At 41.6% G+C, this 22,180-nt stretch overlaps 1 protein-coding gene across 1 annotated transcript in view; it reads right to left on the reverse strand.

The window, feature by feature from the left end:
- The window catches only part of dnaaf5 (dynein axonemal assembly factor 5), a 105,755-nt gene that overhangs the window by 21,876 nt on the left and 61,699 nt on the right, over positions 1–22,180 (reverse strand). Inside the window, exons 8-9 of the mRNA XM_033040543.1 lie at positions 7,603–7,771; positions 1,041–1,188 (exon numbers count right to left, since the gene is read on the reverse strand). Of these exons, the coding sequence (XP_032896434.1) occupies positions 1,041–1,188; positions 7,603–7,771 (317 nt within the window). The remainder of the gene's footprint in view (positions 1–1,040; positions 1,189–7,602; positions 7,772–22,180) is intronic.

Consider the following 22,180-nt stretch of genomic DNA (forward strand, 5'->3'; position numbering starts at 1 on the left):
CCAGTGCATAGGATGTGAAACTGGGATAACATAGAACTAGTGTACGGATGATCGTTAGTCAGTGCGTAAAGCCTCGGTGAGCCAGTTTCCACGTTGTATCTCTAAATTAAACTAAACTAGACAGTGATGAAGAAGAATTAGTTCTTGGACATGTTGTGAAATTTAGCAAAGGTTGTGGTCTGAAGAAGGGTCTCGACCCGAAACGTCACCCATTCCCTCTTTCTAGCGATGCTGCCTGCCCCGCTGAGTTACTCCAGCATTTTGTGTCTATCTTCTAGTTCTTGGACATGATTGATCTTCCATAATAATTCTAATAAACTACTTGAGAGCTGATAACTTCTGAAAACATTTTAATGGAATTTCATTAATTAAGTTTAGATTTTGAGGAGACAGAACTATTTGCCCAGTTGCACACCACCAACATGTGAAGTGCCCTGTGAGGTGACTAAAGTGATGAAAATCTCTGGTCGGTTGCAGGTAATTTCTGAATTAAAGCCCTTCATTAGCCACAGAGGAATGTGGGCCTGGGCTTGCCCCAGTTACAAGGCTTGGGCATTTCTATTCTGCCACTCTAAACCCAAGCAAGATAACCAAAGAGTCATTGCATTGCGGGTGTCATTGTAAAGTCTTGTTTTTCTGGACTACGAGACAAAATTTAAAAAATCTAATTTAAAAATCTAATTTTCACTACGTATTCTTGCACTGTGGTGATCAATGACCATGAAGGTCTCAATAACAGAATTATATGGGACCTCGATGTTATTTGCTTGCAAACCTCCACTGATTCATGAGTTCCACTTCTGACATCAACACCTTCACTACGTTGCAAAAAATACCTGCTGGTGGTTTTACTGTGGTCACTGCACAGCAAGGAGCAATTTATCTCTATGTTTACCATGCAGCTTACAGGAAACTGAGCAGCCAAGCAATGAGTCTTTTATTGATATTTCAATGTGAGATATTAATGGTTATCATGACTAATTCTTCCTTGGGCAAAAGTGGTAGCATCAAAATTAAACCCGCATCAACAATGTACCTACCCTCGAGAATTCAGAGTTTCGTTGGCATTCAGCAGTAATTTTGATAAAACTGTGAAGAGTTTGAGGCGCACCTCAGGATCTTTGCCGGGCTGAAAGCAGTTTATCAAAACTGGAAAAACTACATCAAGCGAATCTCCAAGGACTGGTCCTACAAAACACAGTACAAATAACTTTAGTAATTGGTTCTGCTAGAATAGTAATTATAAAGAGATTATGTTTCATAAGTATTTAACAACTTGACAAACACCATGTCCAAAAAGAATGCATTGAGATCAACTTTGACATTGGAAAATTAAAATCAATTGTAGATGGATTTTATATCCATCTTATATAGCTAAGAAAGGGTTACAGAAGCAATCTTTTTGTTTTTAACGAGGAATGCTTAGTTTAGTTAGGTGTAAAGTTACAGCATAGAAACAGGCCCACCGATCACCTGTTCACAATGTTATCCCACTTTTGAATCCACACCCTATACATTGGGGGCAATCTACAGAGGCCAATTAACCTACAAACCCACATGTTTTGGGAATGTCGGGAGAAATCAGAGCATCCGGAAGAAAGCCATGCAGTCACAAGGAGAAGATGTACACTCAACACAGACAGCACCCGAGGTCAGGATCAAACCTGTGATGCTGTGAGGCAGCGGCTCTACCAGTTGCGCCACTGTGCCACCCTTTTATTGAATTCATCATTTGGACAACTATGCAAAATACCTTCCGTGAAATAAATGACCACAGATTTCAGTCAGAGTGATTGCAGATGTATCCATTTCCATTGAGAGGCAGTGCTAAGCTCAACAAAGTAAACTCACATATGTGATAAATCTCTCAATTCTCAGTATCTGTAACAATGGCTGTGAATTCTGGATTGCTCTCACCAAACTACAAAGTAAACAATGCCAATGTGGTAGATTTGAGCTGAAAACTTCCACCAAGACCCAGTGTTGCCAACAAAGAACCTAGACATTAATTCAGCTACAGCTGAGACAATGTATTGAAACGCCTATTCAGCTCCTGCCCCTCGGCTATGAACAAATAATGCACCAAACCTGTCTGGAACGTGCCCTAGTTTCGTAATAATACACTGTGTAAAGTTATGAAAAGTATCAGATCTGGATCTGTAAATGGAACAAGGGCAACATTACTGCACAGTCTGACGTCTTCACAACAGGAATCTCAAACGATGGAACAATTTTCAATTTATTTTTAATAGTAGGATTTTACTGGTTGTAGATGGGCAGCACAGTGGAGGAACGGTAGAGTTGTTGTCTTACAGTGCCAGAGACTTGAGTTTGATCCTGACTACGGGTGCTGTCTGTACAAAGTTCTTTCTGTGACCGCGTGGGTTTTCTCCGGGTGCTCCGGTTTCCTCCCACATTCCAAAGACATGCAGGTTTGCAGGTCAATTGGCTTCTATAAATTGCCCTAGTCTGTAGAATGCAAAATTGGGATAACATAGAACTGGTGTGCAGGTGATCGTTGGTCAACATGGACCCTGTGGGCCAAAGATCCTGTTCCTATGCTGTTTCTCGAAACTAAACTAAATAAAAAAGATAGAATTAGCAATGTTTACAACAGTTGTTGTTTACAATTTAAAATGTATTACTAAATGTGAGTAATAAATAATGTTTAGCATTATTTTCTAGCATATTTTCATCTTCAATAGTGCCATGCCTAGTATTCTCAGCCCAGTGAGAAGTAACAGAGGCATTAATGTAGTACTGCATATTAATCCATCAAAATGTCCGGGTGCAGGGTCTTGGCCTGAAACATCGACCACTCCTTTGCCTCCACAGATTCTGCTTGACTAAGTATTTCCAGCAGTTTGCTTTTGCTTCAAAATTATCTGTCATACTAAACCACAGATCTGAACATCTAGCGCAAAACACAAAAGGTGCTGGAAGAACAGGGTGGCACAGTGGCGCAGAGACCCGGTTTCAATCCTGACCATGGGTGCTGTCTGTATGTAGTTGTACTTTCACCCTGTGACCGTGTGGGATTTTTTCTGGGTGCTCCTGCTTCCCCCCACACTACAAAGGCATATAGGTTTGTAAGTTAATTGACATTGGTGAAAAATGTCCCTAGTTTGCAGGATAGTGCTGGTGTACAAGAATCGCTGTTCGACACAGACTCAGTGGGCTGAAGGCAGTGGCGGACTGGGTCTAAAAATATTGGTTGCCAGGAGACAAAGGGGGCCCACTTCATCAGGGGCCCACTTGATATAGGTGGCCCACTTCATCAGGGGCCCACTTGCCTTCGGGCAAGCTGACACCCAGGCCAGTCCGCCACTGGCTGAAGGGCCTGTTTTCATGCAGTATCTCTAAACTAAACTCAGTAGGTCAGGCAGCATCTGTGGAGGGAAGGGATAGGTGACGTTTCAGATCTGGACTCTTTTTCAGCCTGATTATGGTATATTGTCACGCATGGTGTAACTACTAAATATTCTGTTGTGACAAAGCGAAACTTCAAAAAATACTATATTTCCAATACAAGACTGTGGCTTTACTTCGATTGAGGGTGTGCCTTGCACTCGGGATAGTCTCATTAATACAATTATTAAACTAACCCTTCCCTTAGAGCTTTACGTTAGCTTCATCAGAAACCCAAACATTAATCTACACCTTGCAGATGCTGGTTTATACCAACGATAGACACAAAATGCTGGAGCAATTCAGCAGATCAGGTAGCATCTCTGGAGAACATGGATTGGTGCCGTTTCAGGTCGGAACCCTTCTTCAGACTGATTGTGGGGATGAGGGGAAATGGAACTCGAAGCGAGAAAAAAAAAAAAACAGGACAAATCGGGGCCAGCAAAATGTTCCCTGACAGGCTTAATCTACCTTTTCTTTTTCAGAAAAAATATACATTCAAGATGTTCTGCTTGTTTATATTTTGTAGCTTTTTGTGTAATATTCTGTAGAAAGGGAAAAATAACCAAATTGCTGTCTGGATCAAACACTTCAGGCGAATTGACAACGTACTTTGACTGCTTTTCCACGAAAAAAAGTCTGAACATTTAATTATGGTTCATGTTTTGGCCAGGATTTTCCACGATTAGTAAGGGTGAGGCAGCCATCATTCACTGTTATTACTGGGTAAGGCAGACGACTTCTGAAGTACTCTTGGGCAAAGTTGAGCATTACAATCTGCGTATGCACTCAGAACTATAGGTTACACAACTGTAACACCCTCAGAGAGATTCAGCGTTGGAATCCAGACACAGTTACATTTCCAACTCCATGAAGTTGGGTATTAACTCATGTGTTGCAGACCAAACATGTCAGAAACCGTTAGCACTGACTTTCGAGATACAACGTGGAAACAGGCCCTTCGGCTGACCGAATCTGCGCCGACCAGCGATCAACCCGTACATTAACACTATCCTACACACTAGGGACAATTTACAATTTTAACAAAATCAATTAACCTACAAACCTGTACGTCTTTGGAGTGTGGGAGGAAACTAGAGCACCTGGAGAAAACCCACAGTTATGGGGAGAACGTATAAACTCCGTATAGACAGCACATGTAGTTAGGATTGAACCTGGGTCTTTGGTGCTATAAGGCAGCAGCTCTACTGCTACGCCACTATGTTTCCCCCTGACAAGACACAATCCTCTGCGCTCTGCGGTGAGATAAGTAGATATTTGCCAAATAACCTCTCCGACTCGGACAATTTAATTTTACATGTGTTCATTTTTTTCCCTTTCAAAAGGTTAATCACGTAGAGGAGATTTTTTCTTTGTCCCCTGCATCTCCCTCTCAGAACCAACCACATCTTTCCCACCAGCCACATTGTTTTCTGTGCTTTGTTTATATTGGAGACGCAAGAAACTGCAGGTGCTGGTTAACGGGGGAAAAAAAGTGCTGGAATAATTTAGCAAGTCAGGCAGCATCTCTGAAGGACAGGGCTAGGCGATGTTTCGGGTCAGGGTGTCACCTATCCATTTTCTCCAGAGATGCTGCTTGACCCGCTGAGTTACTTCAGCACTTTGTGTCTTGGTTTAACTTAGGTTATCTGGTTTAGACGCTGAACTTTTTAACATTGATTTGTTTAAAAGCCTTATTATTTTTCATCCTTCACGAAGACAAATCACATCCACTGTAGAAAGCATTTAACTGAATCTGACAGATTAGACCACTTAAAGAACTTTGTGGATAGCCTTCAGAAAAGTAATGGTGAATGACCTTCCTTAACCAGTATCTGCAATACCCAAGTAATTTAAGGCAAGTGGTAGCAATTCACAGTAGAAACAAAGAACTGCAGATGGTTTCTACCCAAGATAGACACAAAGTGCTGGAGTAACTCAGCGGGTCAGGCTGCATCTCTGGAGTAGATACCAAGCTCCAGAGATGATACCTGACCCGCTGAGTTACTCCAGCACTTTGTGTCTATCTTTGGTAGCAATTCATAATGCTCTTTTTGCAAAAGAAGGAAAGGAATGACAAATTTGATGACTAATATCTAAAACTTTGCAATTGCCTGAACAACTATTTTCCAGAAAAATTATTCCAGACTGCAGGGAATACAGTTTGCTTGCAGCAACCATTGCAATAAACCTACTTGGATTGCATCAAAGTTCAAGCTCTGTTTGATATGGGTTTCTCACAAGACAGCAGCAGACTAGAAAATTCCACACCTCTGGTACTCCTACCATTCAATTTTATGATCAAATTAAAATTCAATTGAATATTTTAAATGGAAAATGACGTACCTTAAGAAAGGAGATGAGAAGGAATTTCTTTAGTCATTGGGTGGGGAATCTGTGGAATTCATTGCCACAAACGGCTATGGAGGCCAAGTCAATGGATGTTTTTATAGGTGGAGATTTTTAGTATTTTTTAGTTTTAGTTTTAAAGATACAGCGCGGAAAAAGGCCCTTCGGCCCACCGGGTCCGCGCCGACCAGCGATCCCCACATATTAGCACTATCACTAGGGACAATTTTTACATTTACCAAGCCAATTAACCTACAAAACTGTGCGTCTTTGGAATGTGTGAGGAAACCAAAGATCTCTGAAAACCCATGCAGGTCATGGGGAGAACGTACAAACTCCGTACAAACAGTTGGGATCGAACCTGGGTCTCTGGCAGCAACTCTATCGCTGCGCCACCGTGCCACCCTTTTCTTCCTTGTAATCTCCAAGAATCTGTCAATCTTGAGCAGATTCTTGATTAGTATGGATGTCCGGGGTTATGGGGAGAAAGCAAGAGAATGGGGTTGAGAGGGAAAGATAGATCAGCCATGATTGAATGGCAGAGTAGACCTGTTGAGCTGAATGGCATAATCCTGCTACTTTAGCATAAATTTAGGACTCATTCCAGATGACTTGGAGAGCCACCAGACAAGAGGTACTGCATCTTTGAAAAATCTCAGAATTCCATCCAATTTTGAAATACATCCCCATCAACGTTCCTGAACTCTACTGGATTTTAATTTATGCATTTTGTTGCGCTGCTGTTGTAATCTCACACTTGGTAGCAATATTAAAAAAACCTGAAGAGATTTAAAAAAATTACAAGGGAGAAAAATCTGTAAACAGAACAACCTCAATTACAAAATACAATCACACTCACTCACTGATCAAATTTGAACAGGTTTATTCAAGTAGAAAACATGAACCTTTCTGTTGTACTAGGATCAAACCAAACATGTGTCAAGAATTGTTCTGATGAAAGAACTGAAAAATAAAGCTTAATTCAACACTTTAGCATTGTTTGAAAGAAGTTTATTATTCTGGTGAAAAAGATATTGGAATAGAGTGGCTTTTATTATTTACCATGAAAGAAGTAGAATCGATAGATAAATGCAGGGCATTTGAATGACCACATATTTGGTCTCGTAAGCATAGTGCGCTCATTACTCAACTGAATAACAAACGGAACACATCTGAATGGGACATTTCTGGACCCATTATGTATCATGTGCAGGCACAGGAGATTAGTTTAACCCAGCGTCATGTTTGGCACGGACATTGTGGGCCAAAAGGGCCTGTTCCTGTCCTGTACTATTGCATGTTCAATGTTCTATGATGGTCATTTGTGCCAGGTGAAGAGTGGAGCTGGCCAAATACAACATAAAGCTTAAGAAAATAAGAAAGTATTGGAAGAACTCAGCAGGTTATACAGCATCTGTAAAGGGAACGGAAAGGCAACATTTCAGGTTGGGAACCTTTTTCAAAATCTGAAGAAGCTTTCCACCCCAACACAAAATGTATCTCTCCCTGCACAGATGCTGTCTGATCCACATAGTTCTTCCAGTACTTTGTATTTTGCTCAATATTTCAGCAAATGCAGTTCCTTGCAAGTACAAAATAAAGCTTGCTCCTGTCCTCCCGTAACAGATGATTGGAAATATGATTGGAAATATGAATACTTGAAAGAAATACAATACAAATTCTACAGAAAGTGTTTGAAATGTCAAGAGTTTGAAAATTCTTATAGTTCAAGGAGTCACAAAATTTCAGTCAATGTAATGGAGATCATAAAATAAAACAGAAATTCAGGAACAAGATGTCAGATAATTTTAAATATGAATAGGGCATGGAATTTATCTTCCTTACCTGACTGAGTGATAATTGTTTCAAATTGCAGGTGCTGTACAGAGTATTTAGTCCACTCATGCTGAGTGTTAGCCACCCATTCAATCAGTTGCCTTATATGTAGTCTATAAAGGCCCAAAGAGTTTTCAAAGTCCTCTGCTGCAGCAAGTGAAGCTACGGTCTTCTCTACCTGCAAACAATTCATTATGAAACATGTTAGAGACGCACCTCTCAATATGGTGGCATGGAAAATTAGACATATGTAGGCTGTTAATTGCAGGTATATTGGTGCAGTTGTTATTTTCAGAGCAAACGTATTATTTGTTCCAAGCAAATTACCCAGACCTGATGGATTGCAGTTTTGTAACAACACCAACGTTCATTTGGAGACACAAAGAAATGAAGGTGCTGGTTTACAAAAAATGCCACAAAGTGCAAGAGTAAAGGTCAGGCAACATCTCAATGGTACTTTCTTACCACATGTACCCAGGTACCGTGAAATTTTTTTTTTTTTGCATACTATTCAGGAAAATTGTACCATACATGGATACAATCATACCAAAGTACAAGAAGATAAGAATAGTAGATTATACTGAGGCAGTACACAAGATTCACCACGTTTCTGGCGTCAACTTGTATCCTTCCAGTTTCAAACCTCTTAAAAATATAGAGTCTTAACCTAGCCTTGAAGACCAGTTGTTCTGCATTCCATCCAAAAGGCAATTCCCTGTGTTGAATGGTACTCAGCCTAAGATTCTCAGTGTGGAGACAGAGACACAAGGGGCTGCAGATGCTGTCTACAAAAATGGAGAACATGGACATTTCCTTTGTTTTTTGTTGCACGGAGAGAGTCCAAAGTTCTTTTGTACAGTCAACCTAATCGAGTTTGCAATTCAATGCTGAATCATATCAAATTTATAATTGGAGAAGAACAGATCGGCAGGAAGGCATACATGAAACCAAACCACAAACTCCTTGAGATACAATTTTCTCAGAAAAAAAATGAAAACGCAATGGAGAGAAAGCATTCAGCAGGTACAAGTAATTCGTTTGCAAAAGGGAAACTGAATCTCTGCACATGCAAATGAATAATTTACAGGGCTTCAGGGAAGGAGAAGTGTAGCATTAATTGTTGTCTTTTCCAAAAAGCTGGCTCAGGTATGATAGGTTAAATGGAATCTTTCTAAGACTTGATGTTAAGCAATTAGCTGGACATTCTAAGCTGGACAAATTAGCTGGACACTGGCTTATGTCCATCTCCTGTGCATACTTTTCCAGTCAAAATAAATGGCAGTTAAATCTAATTGATAGACAGCTTGGAGCATTGAGTTCAGACTTAACCTGCATATCGAATTTTAAGTGTAAACTTTTAATATTTTATCATAGGAGAAATTCAGTTTTCATTATGTAGACCAGCCACAATCAAAGCATTTTTAAAAAATGAACTTCAGGCAACTTTCCATAGCATTTAACACACAGATGTGACAGATACCATATTGCTACATGAAGCATAAAACTCCCTTAGTTCTTTCAGTAATGTGTTTTAACTCGGAACCTCATAATGATCACCAACTACTGCACCAACGTAATGCTCCCATTTCCCAGACCATCCATCCTTGCAGCTTTTCAGAGACAGATTGGCAATTTGTGCCTAATTACGGGAGGTTTCGTGCTGTGGCCTGAGTCCCATTGAGAAACGGATGGAGACTGCCCAAAATTATTTCACCTACGACTCTTTATAACGGGTTCAGAGAACAGAGTCCCATCTCATCATTATAGGCTAAATTCAAACCGGTGAAAAGAGACTGCCATTTGTGCTTCCAAAATCTACAGATAGTCTAGGCTTTATATAACTCAGTTCTACATTGGATTAAAACATTCAGTGAATTGTGCACATTTCTGTAGTTCTATTTAAAATGAAATCATAAGCCAGCACTCCTTACACAACATCAATTTCTAAACTGCACCAACATGTGCTTGCCTTTCAACATTGCCCTCTGACTTAGAAAGTTGTGCGTTCTCCATATCCAGCGCTCAGCCCAAACAAAACCAAGATGGTCTTGAGGGAATGCTAAGTGTCTTCTTGCAGATGAGAATAAATTGAGATACCATTTGTTCTCTCACATCCCACAACATTATTTTGAAGAACAAGGACGTTGCCTCAGCCAGTGGTAATTGCTGAACCAACTTCATCCAGGCTGTGTGTAAGAAGGAACTGTAGATGCTGGTTTCCACTAAAGATAGGAACAAAATACTGTAACCGGTAGGCGGCGCGACTCTCGTCAGCAGCGGCCTCTGCAGTCCGTCTGCGTTTTTATTATTTTATGTCTATGTTTTTATGTAGTTTTTGTTATTTTTTGTTGGGGTATGTGTGTGGGGGGGTGGGGGTGGTGTGGGGGGGTTGGGGGTAACTTTTAAATCTCTCCCTGCACGAGAGACCCGACCTTTTCTTTGTTGGGTCTCCGTTGTCGTTGGGGCTGCAACGAGGAGCGGCCTCCAACAGGAAGACCGGGGCCTGTGGTGCCGAGTACTCACCTCACCGTCGCGGAGCTGGCCGAGTCCAGAGCGGGTGGAGCTGTGGTGGACGCTGCTGCAACCCGACCCCCGGAGCTTCGGTGGCTGCAACTGCGGGTTTGGCGGACGGCGACACCGGGAGCCCGCGGGTCCCTGGAGGGAGACCGCTTTTCCGGGCTCCCGCAACGGCGACTTCTCCCGCCCGAGTTGCGGGGTTGAAGAGCTCCTGGAGCGGGGCCTTACAGCACCGCCCCGCGCGGCTTGGAATGGCTGCGGGTCTCTGCGAGCGCACGCCGGGGGCTCTAACACCAAGACCCGGTGTGCGACCTTGTATCACCCGGCGTGGCTTTAATGGCCACGGGACAATCGCCATCGCCCGCCGGGGGCTTTGACTTTGACTCTGACATGGGGGGGGGGGGGGGGGGAGTGCAGTGGAGAGAAAAGTTTTTTTGGCCTTCCATCACAGCAATGTGATGGATGTTTATGTAAATTATGTTGTGTCTTGGGTCTATTTGTTTGTAATGTATGGCTGCAGAAACGGCATTTCGTTTGGACCTCAAGGGGTCCAAATGACAATAAATTGAATTGTATTGTATTGTATAACTCAGGAAGCATCTCTGCAGAAAAGGAATAGGTGCTGTCACCTATTTCTTTTCTCCAGAGATGCTGCCTGGCATTAACTCCTACTCCCATTCCCACATTGACTTTTCTTGGAGGTATTGGAGGAACGGCACCTCATATTTTGCTTGGGCAGCTTACACCCCAGCAGTATGAACATCGACTTTTCTAACTTCAAGTAACCCTTGCTTTCCTTCTCTCTCCATCCCTCCCCAGTTCTCTGACCAGTCTTATTGTCTCCGACTACATTTTATCTGTTTGTTTTGTTGTTACCTTCTCCCAGCTAACAATGATCTATTCTACATTTTACTTGATCTCCAATTCCCTTGTCTTGTTTTCACACCTTACACTTCCTCTCCCCTGACATCAGGCTGAAAAATGGTCTTGACTCGAAATGTTACCAATTCCTTCTCTCCAGAGATGCTGCTTGTCCCGCTGAGTTACTCCAGCATTTTGTGTCTATCTTCGGTTTAAACCAGCATCTGCAGTTCCTTCATACACATGATGCCTGACCTGTTGAGTTACTCCAGCATTTTGTGTCTCTTTTCATCCAGACTGGTTACCTGGTCATTATTAAACTGCTATATGTGGGACCATATATCTCCTATATATTGGCGAGACCAAGCGCAAATTGGACAACTGTTTCGCTAAACACCTGTACTCAGTCCTCCATGACTGACACGATCTCCCATTTGCCAAACAATTAAACATTCCCATACTGACCTTTCTGTCCTGGGCCTCCTCCACTGTCAGAATGAAGCCACATGCAAATTGGAGGAAGTTGGGCAGCCTACAACCCTGTGGTATGAATATTGATTTCTCTAATTTTAAGTAACCCTTGCATTCCCTCCATCTATGTTCCTCCCCCATCCTAGTCGTCCTTCTAGTTCCACTGTATCCATATATCTCTTTGTTATCACCTCTTCAACAGCCAACAAAGGACCAATGTGGGCTCGACCTTTCCTTGGTCATCGGTGCTGGCTCTGATTTGTTCTGAACCTTTTCATACTTCTACTATCCCTCTCCTCTGACTCCCAGTCTGAAGAAGAGTCTCAACCCAAAATATCACCTGTTCCTTTTCTCTAGGGATGCTGCCTGACCTGCTGAGTTACTCCAGCATTTTGTGTCTATCTTCGGTCTAAATCAGCATCTGCAGTTCCTTCCTACATTAATGTAGAACTTAGTTGTGTGCAATGCATTAGTAATCTTTTCTGTTTCTCTGTTTTACAATAGTGATTGGACTTCAAAAGCATATCATTGACTGAGGAGGTTGACTGATAGGTTGTGAAAGCTAGCATATCAATCTCACATCTTTATTATTAATTATAGAGAAAGTTGGCAACTGCAAAATCAGTTCTGACCTGGTGTGGATGGAGGAAATTAAAATTATGAGAGGCATAGATAGGGTCAATAGTAAGAACCTTTTCCCCCAAGAATGGAAATGTCAAATACAACAGGGCATAGCTTTAAAGTGATAGGGGCAAAGTTCAAAAGAGATGTGCAGGGCAACATTTTTTTAAACAAAGGGTGATTAAAAAGAATACACTACCAGGGTGATGGTGGAGGCAGATACGAAAATGGCATTTAAGAGGTTTTTGGAAAGGCACATAGATATGCGGGGAATGGAGGGATATGGATCATATGCCGACGGATCAGGGTTGGTCTTGGCATCATATTCGGCACAGATATTGTGGACCGAAGGGCATGTTCCAGTGCTCTACAGTTCTATGGCGAAGATAGACACAAAATGCTGGAGTAACTCAACGGGGCGGGCAGCATCTCTGGAGAGAAGGAATGGGTGATGTTTCAGGTCGAGATCCTTCTTCAGACACCCATTTCTTCTTTCCAGAGATGTACCTGTCCCGTTGAGTTACTCCAGCATTTTGTGTCTATCTTCGGTGTAAACCAGCATCTGCAGTTCCTTTCTACACTGCTGTAATTTCTACATGGTGAACCCAAAATGTATAAAAATGGCATTTATTAAAATCTGACAATGTGCACTTTAACCACATGTGATTTTTTTCTATTACAAATCTCAAATTGTGGAGTACAGTGGCAAATAAATAAATGATGGGTCTTTGTCCCAAATAATATGGAGGGCACTATATGTGGGATATGTAGGAGGAGAGAGTTATGCTGTGGTTCCAAGGCAGTCTGTAAGTGTAATACAAAAGGAGATGAGGGAATTGAATGCAACATCTCCAAGTTTACGGATGACACAAAGCTGGGGGGCAGTGTTAGCTGTGAGGAGGATGCTAAGAGGCTGCAAGGTGACTTGGATAGGTTGGGTGAGTGGGCAAATGCATGGCAGATGCAGTATAATGTGGATAAATGAGGTTATCCACTTTGGTGGCAAAAACAGGAAAGTAGACTTTTATCTGAATGGTGGCCGATTAGGAAAAGGGGAGATGCAACGAGACCTGGGTGTCATGGTACACCAGTCATTGAAAGTAGGAATGCAGGTGCAGCAGGCAGTGAAGAAAGCAAATGGTACGTTAGCATTCATAGCAAAAGGATTTGAGTATAAGAGCAGGGAGGTTCTACTGCAGTTGTACAGGGTCTTGGTGAGACCACACCTGGAGTATTGCGTACAATTTTGGTCTCCTAATCTGAGGAAAGACATTCTTGCCAGAGAGGGAGTACAGAGAAGGTTCACCAGATTGATTCCTGGGATGGCAGGACTTTCATATGAAGAAAGACTGGATAGACTCGGCTTGTACACGCTAGAATTCAGAAGATTGAGGGGGATCTTATAGAAACTTACAAAATTCTTAAGGGGTTGGACAGGCTAGATACAGGAAGATTATTCCCGATGTTGGGGAAGTCCAGAACTAGGGGTCACAGTTTAAGGATAAGAGGGAAGTCTTTTAGGACCGAGATGAGAAAATCATTTTTTACACAGAGAGTGGTGAATCTGTGGAATTCTCTGCCACAGAAAGTAGTTGAGGCCAGTTCATTGGCTATATTTAAGAGGGAGTTAGATGTGGCCCTTGTGGCTAAAGGGGTATGGAGAGAAGGCAGGGATGGGATACTGAGTTGGATGATCAGCCATGATCATATCGAATGGCGGTGCAGGCTCGAAGGGCCGAATGGCCTACTCCTGCACCTATTTTCTATGTTTCCATGTTTCTATGAGATTGCTCCAAACCCACTTCACATGGGACACCAATGGCTTTTCATAACATTTTACCAGTTAAATTCAAGGACTGGTTCTGAAATTTAAGCAAATTATTTTTGGCACAACACAACATCTGAGAATGTTATCATGTGAATGTTGATACTACAAAGGCAATTCAGCATCTCAACAATTAAGGTAAAGAAGTCATTCCCTTTATTAAATAATCAGTCAATGGATTTGCATGAATAGGCGCTTTGGATCAACACTTCAAAAAAGACATACAACTTTTCAGAGATTTCAAAGACATTGATGCATGATACAACTGTAGAACAACCTTGCCTGTTCATAACGCAGGAAGGGAAAATTATTCCCAGTATGTGTTCCAAAGTTCTCACCACAAGTGAAACAAGTGTATGACCAAAGATAGACACAAAATACTGGAGTAACTCAGGCAGTATTTCTGGAGAAAAGGAATAGGTGACATTTCGGGTCATGACCCTTCTTCAAACTGAGAGTCAGGGGAGAGAGAAACTAGAGGTATGAAAGGGTACGAAGAACAAATGAATGAAAGGTATGAAAAGAACAAATCAAAGCCAGCACTAATGATCAAGGTCAGGTGGAACCCACAATGGTCCTTTGTTGGCTGTAGAAAAGGTGATAACAAGGGCATACGAACAGTGAAACTAAGCAGTACGACAGTAAAATGTCTAAGGTGTGGGGAGGGAAGGAGAGAGTGCTGGGTTGTAAGCTGCCCAAGCGAAATGTGAGATGCTGTTCGTCAATTTGCGTTGGTTTATGACCGATGACCACGTGGGAGACAATCTCACAAGTGAGCTGCATGATGTGGCAGCAGGATAAAGTTTAAAGCATACTGGTCAATAAATGGAAAACTAGTAGTTGTGGAGTCCAGTCTCTTTACAAGGAAAGAAAGAACCACAAGGAAGGAAAGAACATTGGACTGGTGCTTCTGTCACTCTAGCAGACTACATCAATGACTGGAACCGTATTTGTTGGCATTCAAGGCTTCTGGGTAATTGCAATGTGCATCGTGCAAGTAGATACCAGCAAAGAGCAGAAATTAAAGTTTTTTGGGGTTTTTTTTTGTCCCTGCTTCAGAGTATCCACGAGAGGCAATTTGATCACAGAAACAGGGCAGCACGGTGATGCAGCAGTAGAGTTGCTGCCTTACAGCGCCAGAGACCCGGGTTCGATCCTGACTACGGGTGCTGGTTTGTACAGAGTTTGTACGTTTTCCCGCTGAACTGTGGTTTTTTGCTGGGATCTCCAGTTTCCTCCTACACTCCAAAGATGTTTGGGTTTGTAGGTTAATTGCCTTGGTATAATTGTAAATTGTCCCTTGTGTGTGTAGGATAGTGTTATCCTACTGGTCGATGAAAAAAGGGCCTGTTTCCACGCTGTACCTCTGAACTATAAACTAAACACTAAGACACACATGCGCGCGTGCACATACACACACGCAGTTTCAACTCATAGGAAAATTCTGATTCATTCTGTCCGTCCTTTAATCAGATCAGGAAATGGAACAAGTTGAAAATAGCTGCAGCTTTTTTGTTCCCCTCTAAAAAAAGTAAATGGAAACTGGACATGTCTTTTGCTTCATTATTTTATTTAAAATTAACATTTGGAGTGAGCAGCGACAGTTACGGCTCAGAATCAGAGAACAGGGGTTGCTTGCTGAAATATTTCCAATGACTTCACACGAAAGCATTAATTAGATTAGAATACAGCACATAGCATTCTCAGACAAAGACGCTCAGAAAAAACCCCATTTGCAAGCACTTAATATTAATTATTGCAGCAGTTTACGGAAGAAAATCAGCAAAATCGCAAACAGCTGTAGAGCCAGAGGCCACTCCTCTATTAAAAAGATTAACAAAAGTCAATCATTCAGCCCCTTTGAGACTGCTCCACCATTTCATAAGATCATGGGTGATCTGATTATGGGCTTTCAACTTCATTTTCCCGCCTGATTCCTGTAATCCCTGATTCATCTTTGCATTGACTTGCCATTCACATTTCTCTGTGGTGGAGAAATGCAAAGATTTACCACTCAGAAGAAATTCCTCTTCATCCAAGTCTTAGATAGGTGACTCTAAGATTTGGATAGGGTGGCACGGTGGCGCAGCGGTAGAGTTGCTGCCTTACTGCAACAGAGACCCGGGTTCAATCCTGACCATGGGTGCTGTCTATATGGAGTTTGTACATTCTCCCTGTGACCGTGTGGGATTTCACCGACCGCCACCCACACTTCAAAGACGTACAGATTTATAGGTTACTTGGCTTCGGTAAAAATTGTAAGTTGTCCCCATTGTGTAGGACAGTGCTCGTGTATGGGGTGAACACAGGTTGGTGGACTCGGTGGGCCGAAGGGCCTGTTTCCACGCTGTATCTCTAAAGTCTAAAGTGAAAACTCCTTTCCCTGAGACTGACCGTCATATTTTAGATTGCCATACACGAGGAAAAATTCTCATCATCTCTATCCTGTCAAACCTCCTCAAATTCTGAGATGCTTCAACAAAAGCACTTCTCATGCTACTACTCCTGTGAGTATGAACCTAGTTCACGCTATCTTTGCTAACAAAGCAACCCCATCAGTCCAGGAATCAGTTTGGTGAACCTTCTCTTCACTTCAAGTGCTGAACCAAAGTGCCTGAGGCAAGGGGACTTAAGCCGTACCAAGCACTCCAAGTGTTGTCTCACCAACATTTGGGCTATTTTCTTACGTCCTCCCTTTCTTTTACTCCATCCTTCTTATAATGAAGGCTAATGAAACTTTGACCTTTATTGTAAGGAAGGTGGAGGCCAATGTACCATTGGCTTCCCTAATTATTAGGTTGCTGTTTCTTGCTAACCTTAAACTATCTTAAACTTTGTGATGACTATTTCTTGAAACTTAATATAAATCATGAAAGACAAAGAACCATCTCAATTTAATGGAGGTCCAATGTATCCTAGAAAATTAAAACTATTTACGCTTTGAATCATTAAAAAGATTTTAGACAATTTTGGGTGAATGATAATCAATCTTTATGCAATATTCATGCAAATAATGGGCCCATGCATTAATTATCACTTCTTGCAGTTATTTCAGACCAACCCAAAGCACAATGCAACCAACAAATTAATTTCAGAGAGTAATAAATGTTGAATGCCAGAAACATGACAACCTATTTGTTGACAACAAGCTCCTAAGTAGCGTGCTACCAAATGATCCTTTTTAGTAAAGTGTGTAGAAAAGGACTGCAAATGCTGGTTTATACCGAAGATAGACATAAACTGCTGGAGTAACTCAGTGGGTCAGGCAGTGTCTCAGGAGAAAAAAGGATGGGTTAAGTTTCATGTTGGGAACTTTCTTCAGACCTTTTTCTCCAGAGATGCTGCCTGACCCGCTGAGTTACTCCAGCACTTTGTGTCTATCCTTTACAGTAACGTTGGTGAATTGATGAACATTCAATGGGACCCCCAAAGATTCTGCTATGAAAATATTAAAAGACCAATCACTTTTTCTCTTTATGGTGGTCAATCAGCACAACTGTGAATTGAATTTTCATTGATGAGGTCAAGGAAAATTTAGCTTCAAACATGACAAAAGTAAAGAGAAAATGTGGATTGACTTAAGATTTTCTAATCCAATTCCTTGGACTCCTGGCTAAAGTTAATGCTTTTATGAACAATAGAAAAAATTATAATTTGTTAGTCACAGCGCTGTTATTTGTAGGACCTTGTTCCGTACACATATGTTGTCACATTGCAAAACTAATTCATTGGTTGCAATGTACTTTGGAAAGGCATAAGACACTATATGTATGCAATTTATTTTACTTTGCAAGAATTTTTAGTGACAAGAAATGCCAATGATTCAATATTTAGTCAAGCCCCACCTAGCATCCTTCTCACCTAATCCATCAAATCCTTCTCCATCAATAAACTTTTTATCCAGCAATATTCCAATAGCATTATTTTATTAATTTATACTTGTATTACAACAGAGACCACATAATTAAATGTACTTCATTAGCTGCAAAGTACTTTGAGACATCCGGAGGCTGTCAAAGACGCAACATATAAACAAGTTCCTCCTTTGTTTATTATTTAGTTGCCTGATCCTCCTTCGAGTATCATATTCCAGCTGATTTCCTTCTTTAGACCTAAATACTCGTCAACGTGAACAAATGGTCTGGGTGGGTTTTGTCAATTCCTTTTTATAAACTCAAAAACTTCTATTAGGTCACCTGGAAGTTTCCTACTTTATGAAATCAATGAGACCAAAGTAAATAGCTTTGACTGTCCTCGTAACTTAAGCTGCCAAGACAAAGCCTGACTTTCAAAATCAGTAATGTATTTCCAGCAATTAGTTAAGAATCGTGACTGCTCTTGATGGAATGTCAAAGCCATCTGAACAGCAATTTCCCAACCTCTAAAAATGTCGTCTATCCATTAATAATGCAATCCACCATTTTCTTTACCCTCTCTATTGTACTGTACCACACTCTTATTGGTCTATCTTGTCTTGTAACATTGCTAATTTTACGTCTACGCTTAAATAGCTACAAGAGCCACCTATTCCTGGAGTAACTCAGCGGATCAGGCAGTATCTCTAGAGAACGGTAACATTAGCAATTAACATTTCAAAGTAACATTAGCAAATCTGCAGATGACACAAAGCTGGGTGTCAGTGTGAACTATGAGGAGGATGCTATGAGAGTACAGGGTGACTTGGACAGGTTGGGGGAGTGGGCAGACGCATGGCAGATGAAGTTTAATGCAGATAAATGTCAGGTTATCCACTTTGGTAGCAAAAACAGGAAGGCAGATTACTATTTAAATGGCATCAAGTTGTGAAAAGGGGAAGTACAACGGGATCTGGGGGTCCTTGTACATCAGACTATGAAAGTAAGCATGCAGGTACAGCAGGCAGTGAAGAAAGCGAATGGCATGTTGGCCTTTATAACAAGAGGAATCGAATATAGGAGCAAAGAGGTCCTTCTGCAGGTGTACAGAGCCCGAGTGAGACCACACCTGGAGTATTGTGTACAGTTTTGGTCCCCTAATTTGAGGAAGGGCATTCTTGCTATTGAGGGAGTGCAGCGTAGGTTTACAAGGTTAATTCCTGCGATGGCGGGACTGTCATATGTTGAGAGAATGGAGCAGCTGGGCTTGTACACTCTGGAGTTTAGACGGATAAGAGGGGTTCTTATTGAAACATATAAGATTGTTAAGGGTTTGGACACGCTAGAGGCAGGAAACATGTTCCCAATGTTGGGGGAGTCCAGAACCAGGGGCCACAGTTTAAGAATAAGGAGTAAGCCATTTAGAACGGAGACGAGGAAACACTTTTTCTCACAGAGAGTGGTGAGTCTGTGGAATTCTCTACCTCAGAGGGCAGTGGAGGCGGGTTCTCTGGATGCTTTCAAGAGAGAACTAGATAGGGCTTTTAAAAATAGCGGAGTCAGGGGATATGGGGAGAAGGCAGGAACAGGGTACTGATTGGGGATGATGAGCCATGATCACATTGAATGGCGGTGCTGGCTCGAAGGGCCAAATGGCCTACTCCTGCACCTATTGTCTATGTCTTCAGACAATGGCTGAGAAACTTATTCTCAGTTATGCCTTATCATTTGCTTCACATTCTGACAACATTTGTCCACTCAATAGCTGCACTTCCAGCAACGTTACCACACACTGTAGAAGGCACCAACAGCGATACCGAGATACTGTAGAAGGCACCAACAGCAGTACCCAGATACTGTGCTCTCGACTAATAATCCAAATGGTGGTCCTTGGCTTCCCATTATATAGAGCCTATTTTCTATCTGATGGTGCTTTTCACACATTTCATTTTTGTTCTTTCACAGGTTATAAGTATTGCCAATATTGTTCCCCATCTCTAACTTCCTCTGAGAAGATAATGGTGATCCGGCTTCTTGGATTGCTGTTGAACATGTGGTAAAGGTGTTAAACATAGAATACAGCACAAGAACAAGCCCTTTGTCCTACAATGTCTGTGCCGAACATGATGCCATGATCAACTCTTATACTCCATATTCCTCCATTCCCTGAAAATCCGTATGCTATCCAAAAATCTCTTAAATACCACCATCCTATCGGCCGCAACCACCACTACCAGCAGCGGTTTCCAGGCACTCATTACTCTGTAAAAAACATGTCCTGCGCATCGCCGTTAAATTTTATCCTTCTCACCTTAAAGCTATGCTATCTAATATTTGAAGTTTCCATCCTGGGAAAAAGACCTCTCTTAATTCTATACACTTCTATCAGGTCTGCCTGCAAACTCCAACCAGCGTTCTAAAGAATACAATTCAAGTTTGTTAACCATATAACCATATAACAATTACAGCACGGAAACAGGCCATCTCGGCCCTACAAGTCCGTGCCGAACAACTTTTTTCCCTTAGTCCCACCTGCCTGCACTCATACCATAACCCTCCATTCCCTTCTCATCCATATGCCTATCCAATTTATTTTTAAATGATACCAACGAACCTGCCGCCACCACTTCCACTGGAAGCTCATTCCACACCGCTACCACTCTCTGAGTAAAGAAGTTCCCCCTCATGTTACCCCTAAACCTCTGTCCCTTAATTCTGAAGTCACGTCCTCTTGTTTTAAATCTTCCCTATTCTCAAAGGGAAAAGCTTGCTCACATCAACTCTGTCTATCCCTCTCATCATTTTAAAGACCTCTATCAAGTCCCCCCTTAACCTTCTGCGCTCCAGAGAATAAAGACCTCACTTATTCAATCTATCTCTGTAACTTAGTTGTTGAAACCCAGGCAACATTCTAGTAAATCTCCTCTGTACTCTCTCTATTTTGTTGACATCCTTCCTATAATTGGGCAACCAAAATTGTACACCATACTCCAGATTTGGTCTCACCAATGCCTTGTACAATTTTAACATTACATCCCAGCTTCTATACTCAATGCTCTGATTTATAAAGGCTAGCATAACAAAAGCTTTCTTTACCACCCTATCTATATGAGATTCCACCTTCAAGGAACTATGCACGGTTATTCCCAGATCCCTCTGTTCAACTGTATTCTTCAATTCCCTACCATTTATCATGTACGTCCTATTTTGATTTGTCCTGCCAAGGTGTAACACCTCACATTTATCAGCATTAAACTCCATCTGCCATCTTTCAGCCCATTTTTCCAAATGGCCTAAATCACTCTGTAGACTTTGGAAATCCTCTTCATTATCCACAACCCCCCCTATCTTGGTATCATCTGCATACTTACTAATCCAATTTACCACCCCTTCATCCAGATCATTGATGTACATGACAAACAACAAAGGACCCAACACAGATCCCTGAGGCACCCCACTAGTCACCTGCCTCCAACCCGACAAACAGCCATCCACCATTACCCTCTGGCTTCTCCCATTCAGCCACTGCTGAATCCATCTTGCTATTCCTGCATTTATACCCAACAGTTTAACCTTCTTAACCAACCTTCCATGAGGAACCTTGTCAAAGGCCTTACTAAAGTCCATATAGACAACATCCACTGCTTTACCCTCGTCAATTTCCCTAGTAACCTCTTCAAAAAATTCAAGAAGATTAGTCAAACATGACCTTCCAGGCACAAATCCATGTTGACTGTTCCTAATCAGACCCTGTTTATCCAGATGCTTATATATATTATCTCTAAGTATCTTTTCCATTAATTTGCCCACCACTGAAGTCAAACTAACAGGTCTATAATTGCTAGGTTTACTCTTAGAACCCTTTTTAAACAATGGAACAACATGCGCAGTACGCCAATCCTCGGGGACTATTCCCGTTTCTAATGACATTTGAAATATTTCTGTCATAGCCCCGGCTATTTCTACACTAACTTCCCTCAATGTCCTAGGGAATATCCTGTCAGGACCTGGAGACTTATCCACTTTTATATTTTTCAAAAGTGTCAGTACTTCTTTTACTTTGAAACTCATAGTATCCATAACTACTCTACTCGTTTCCCTTACCTCACATAATTCAATATCCTTCTCCTTGGTGAATACCGAAGAAAAGTAATTGTTCAATATCTCCCCCATCTCTTTTGGCTCTGCAGATAGCTGCCCACTCTGTTTCTCCAATGGACCAATTTTATCCCTCGTTATCCTTTTGCTATTAATATAGCTGTAGAAACCCTTTGGATTTACTTTCACCTTACTTGCCAAAGCAACCTCATATCTTCTTTTAGCTTTTCTAATTTATTTCTTAAGATTCTTTTTACATTCCTTATACTCCACAAGCACCTCATTTACTTCATGCTGCCTATAATTATTGTAGATCTCCCTCTTTTTCCGAACAAGATGT

The sequence above is a fragment of the Amblyraja radiata genome, chromosome 22 (genome assembly GCF_010909765.2).
Source record: "Amblyraja radiata isolate CabotCenter1 chromosome 22, sAmbRad1.1.pri, whole genome shotgun sequence".
NCBI classification, from domain to species: Eukaryota; Metazoa; Chordata; class Chondrichthyes; order Rajiformes; family Rajidae; genus Amblyraja; species Amblyraja radiata.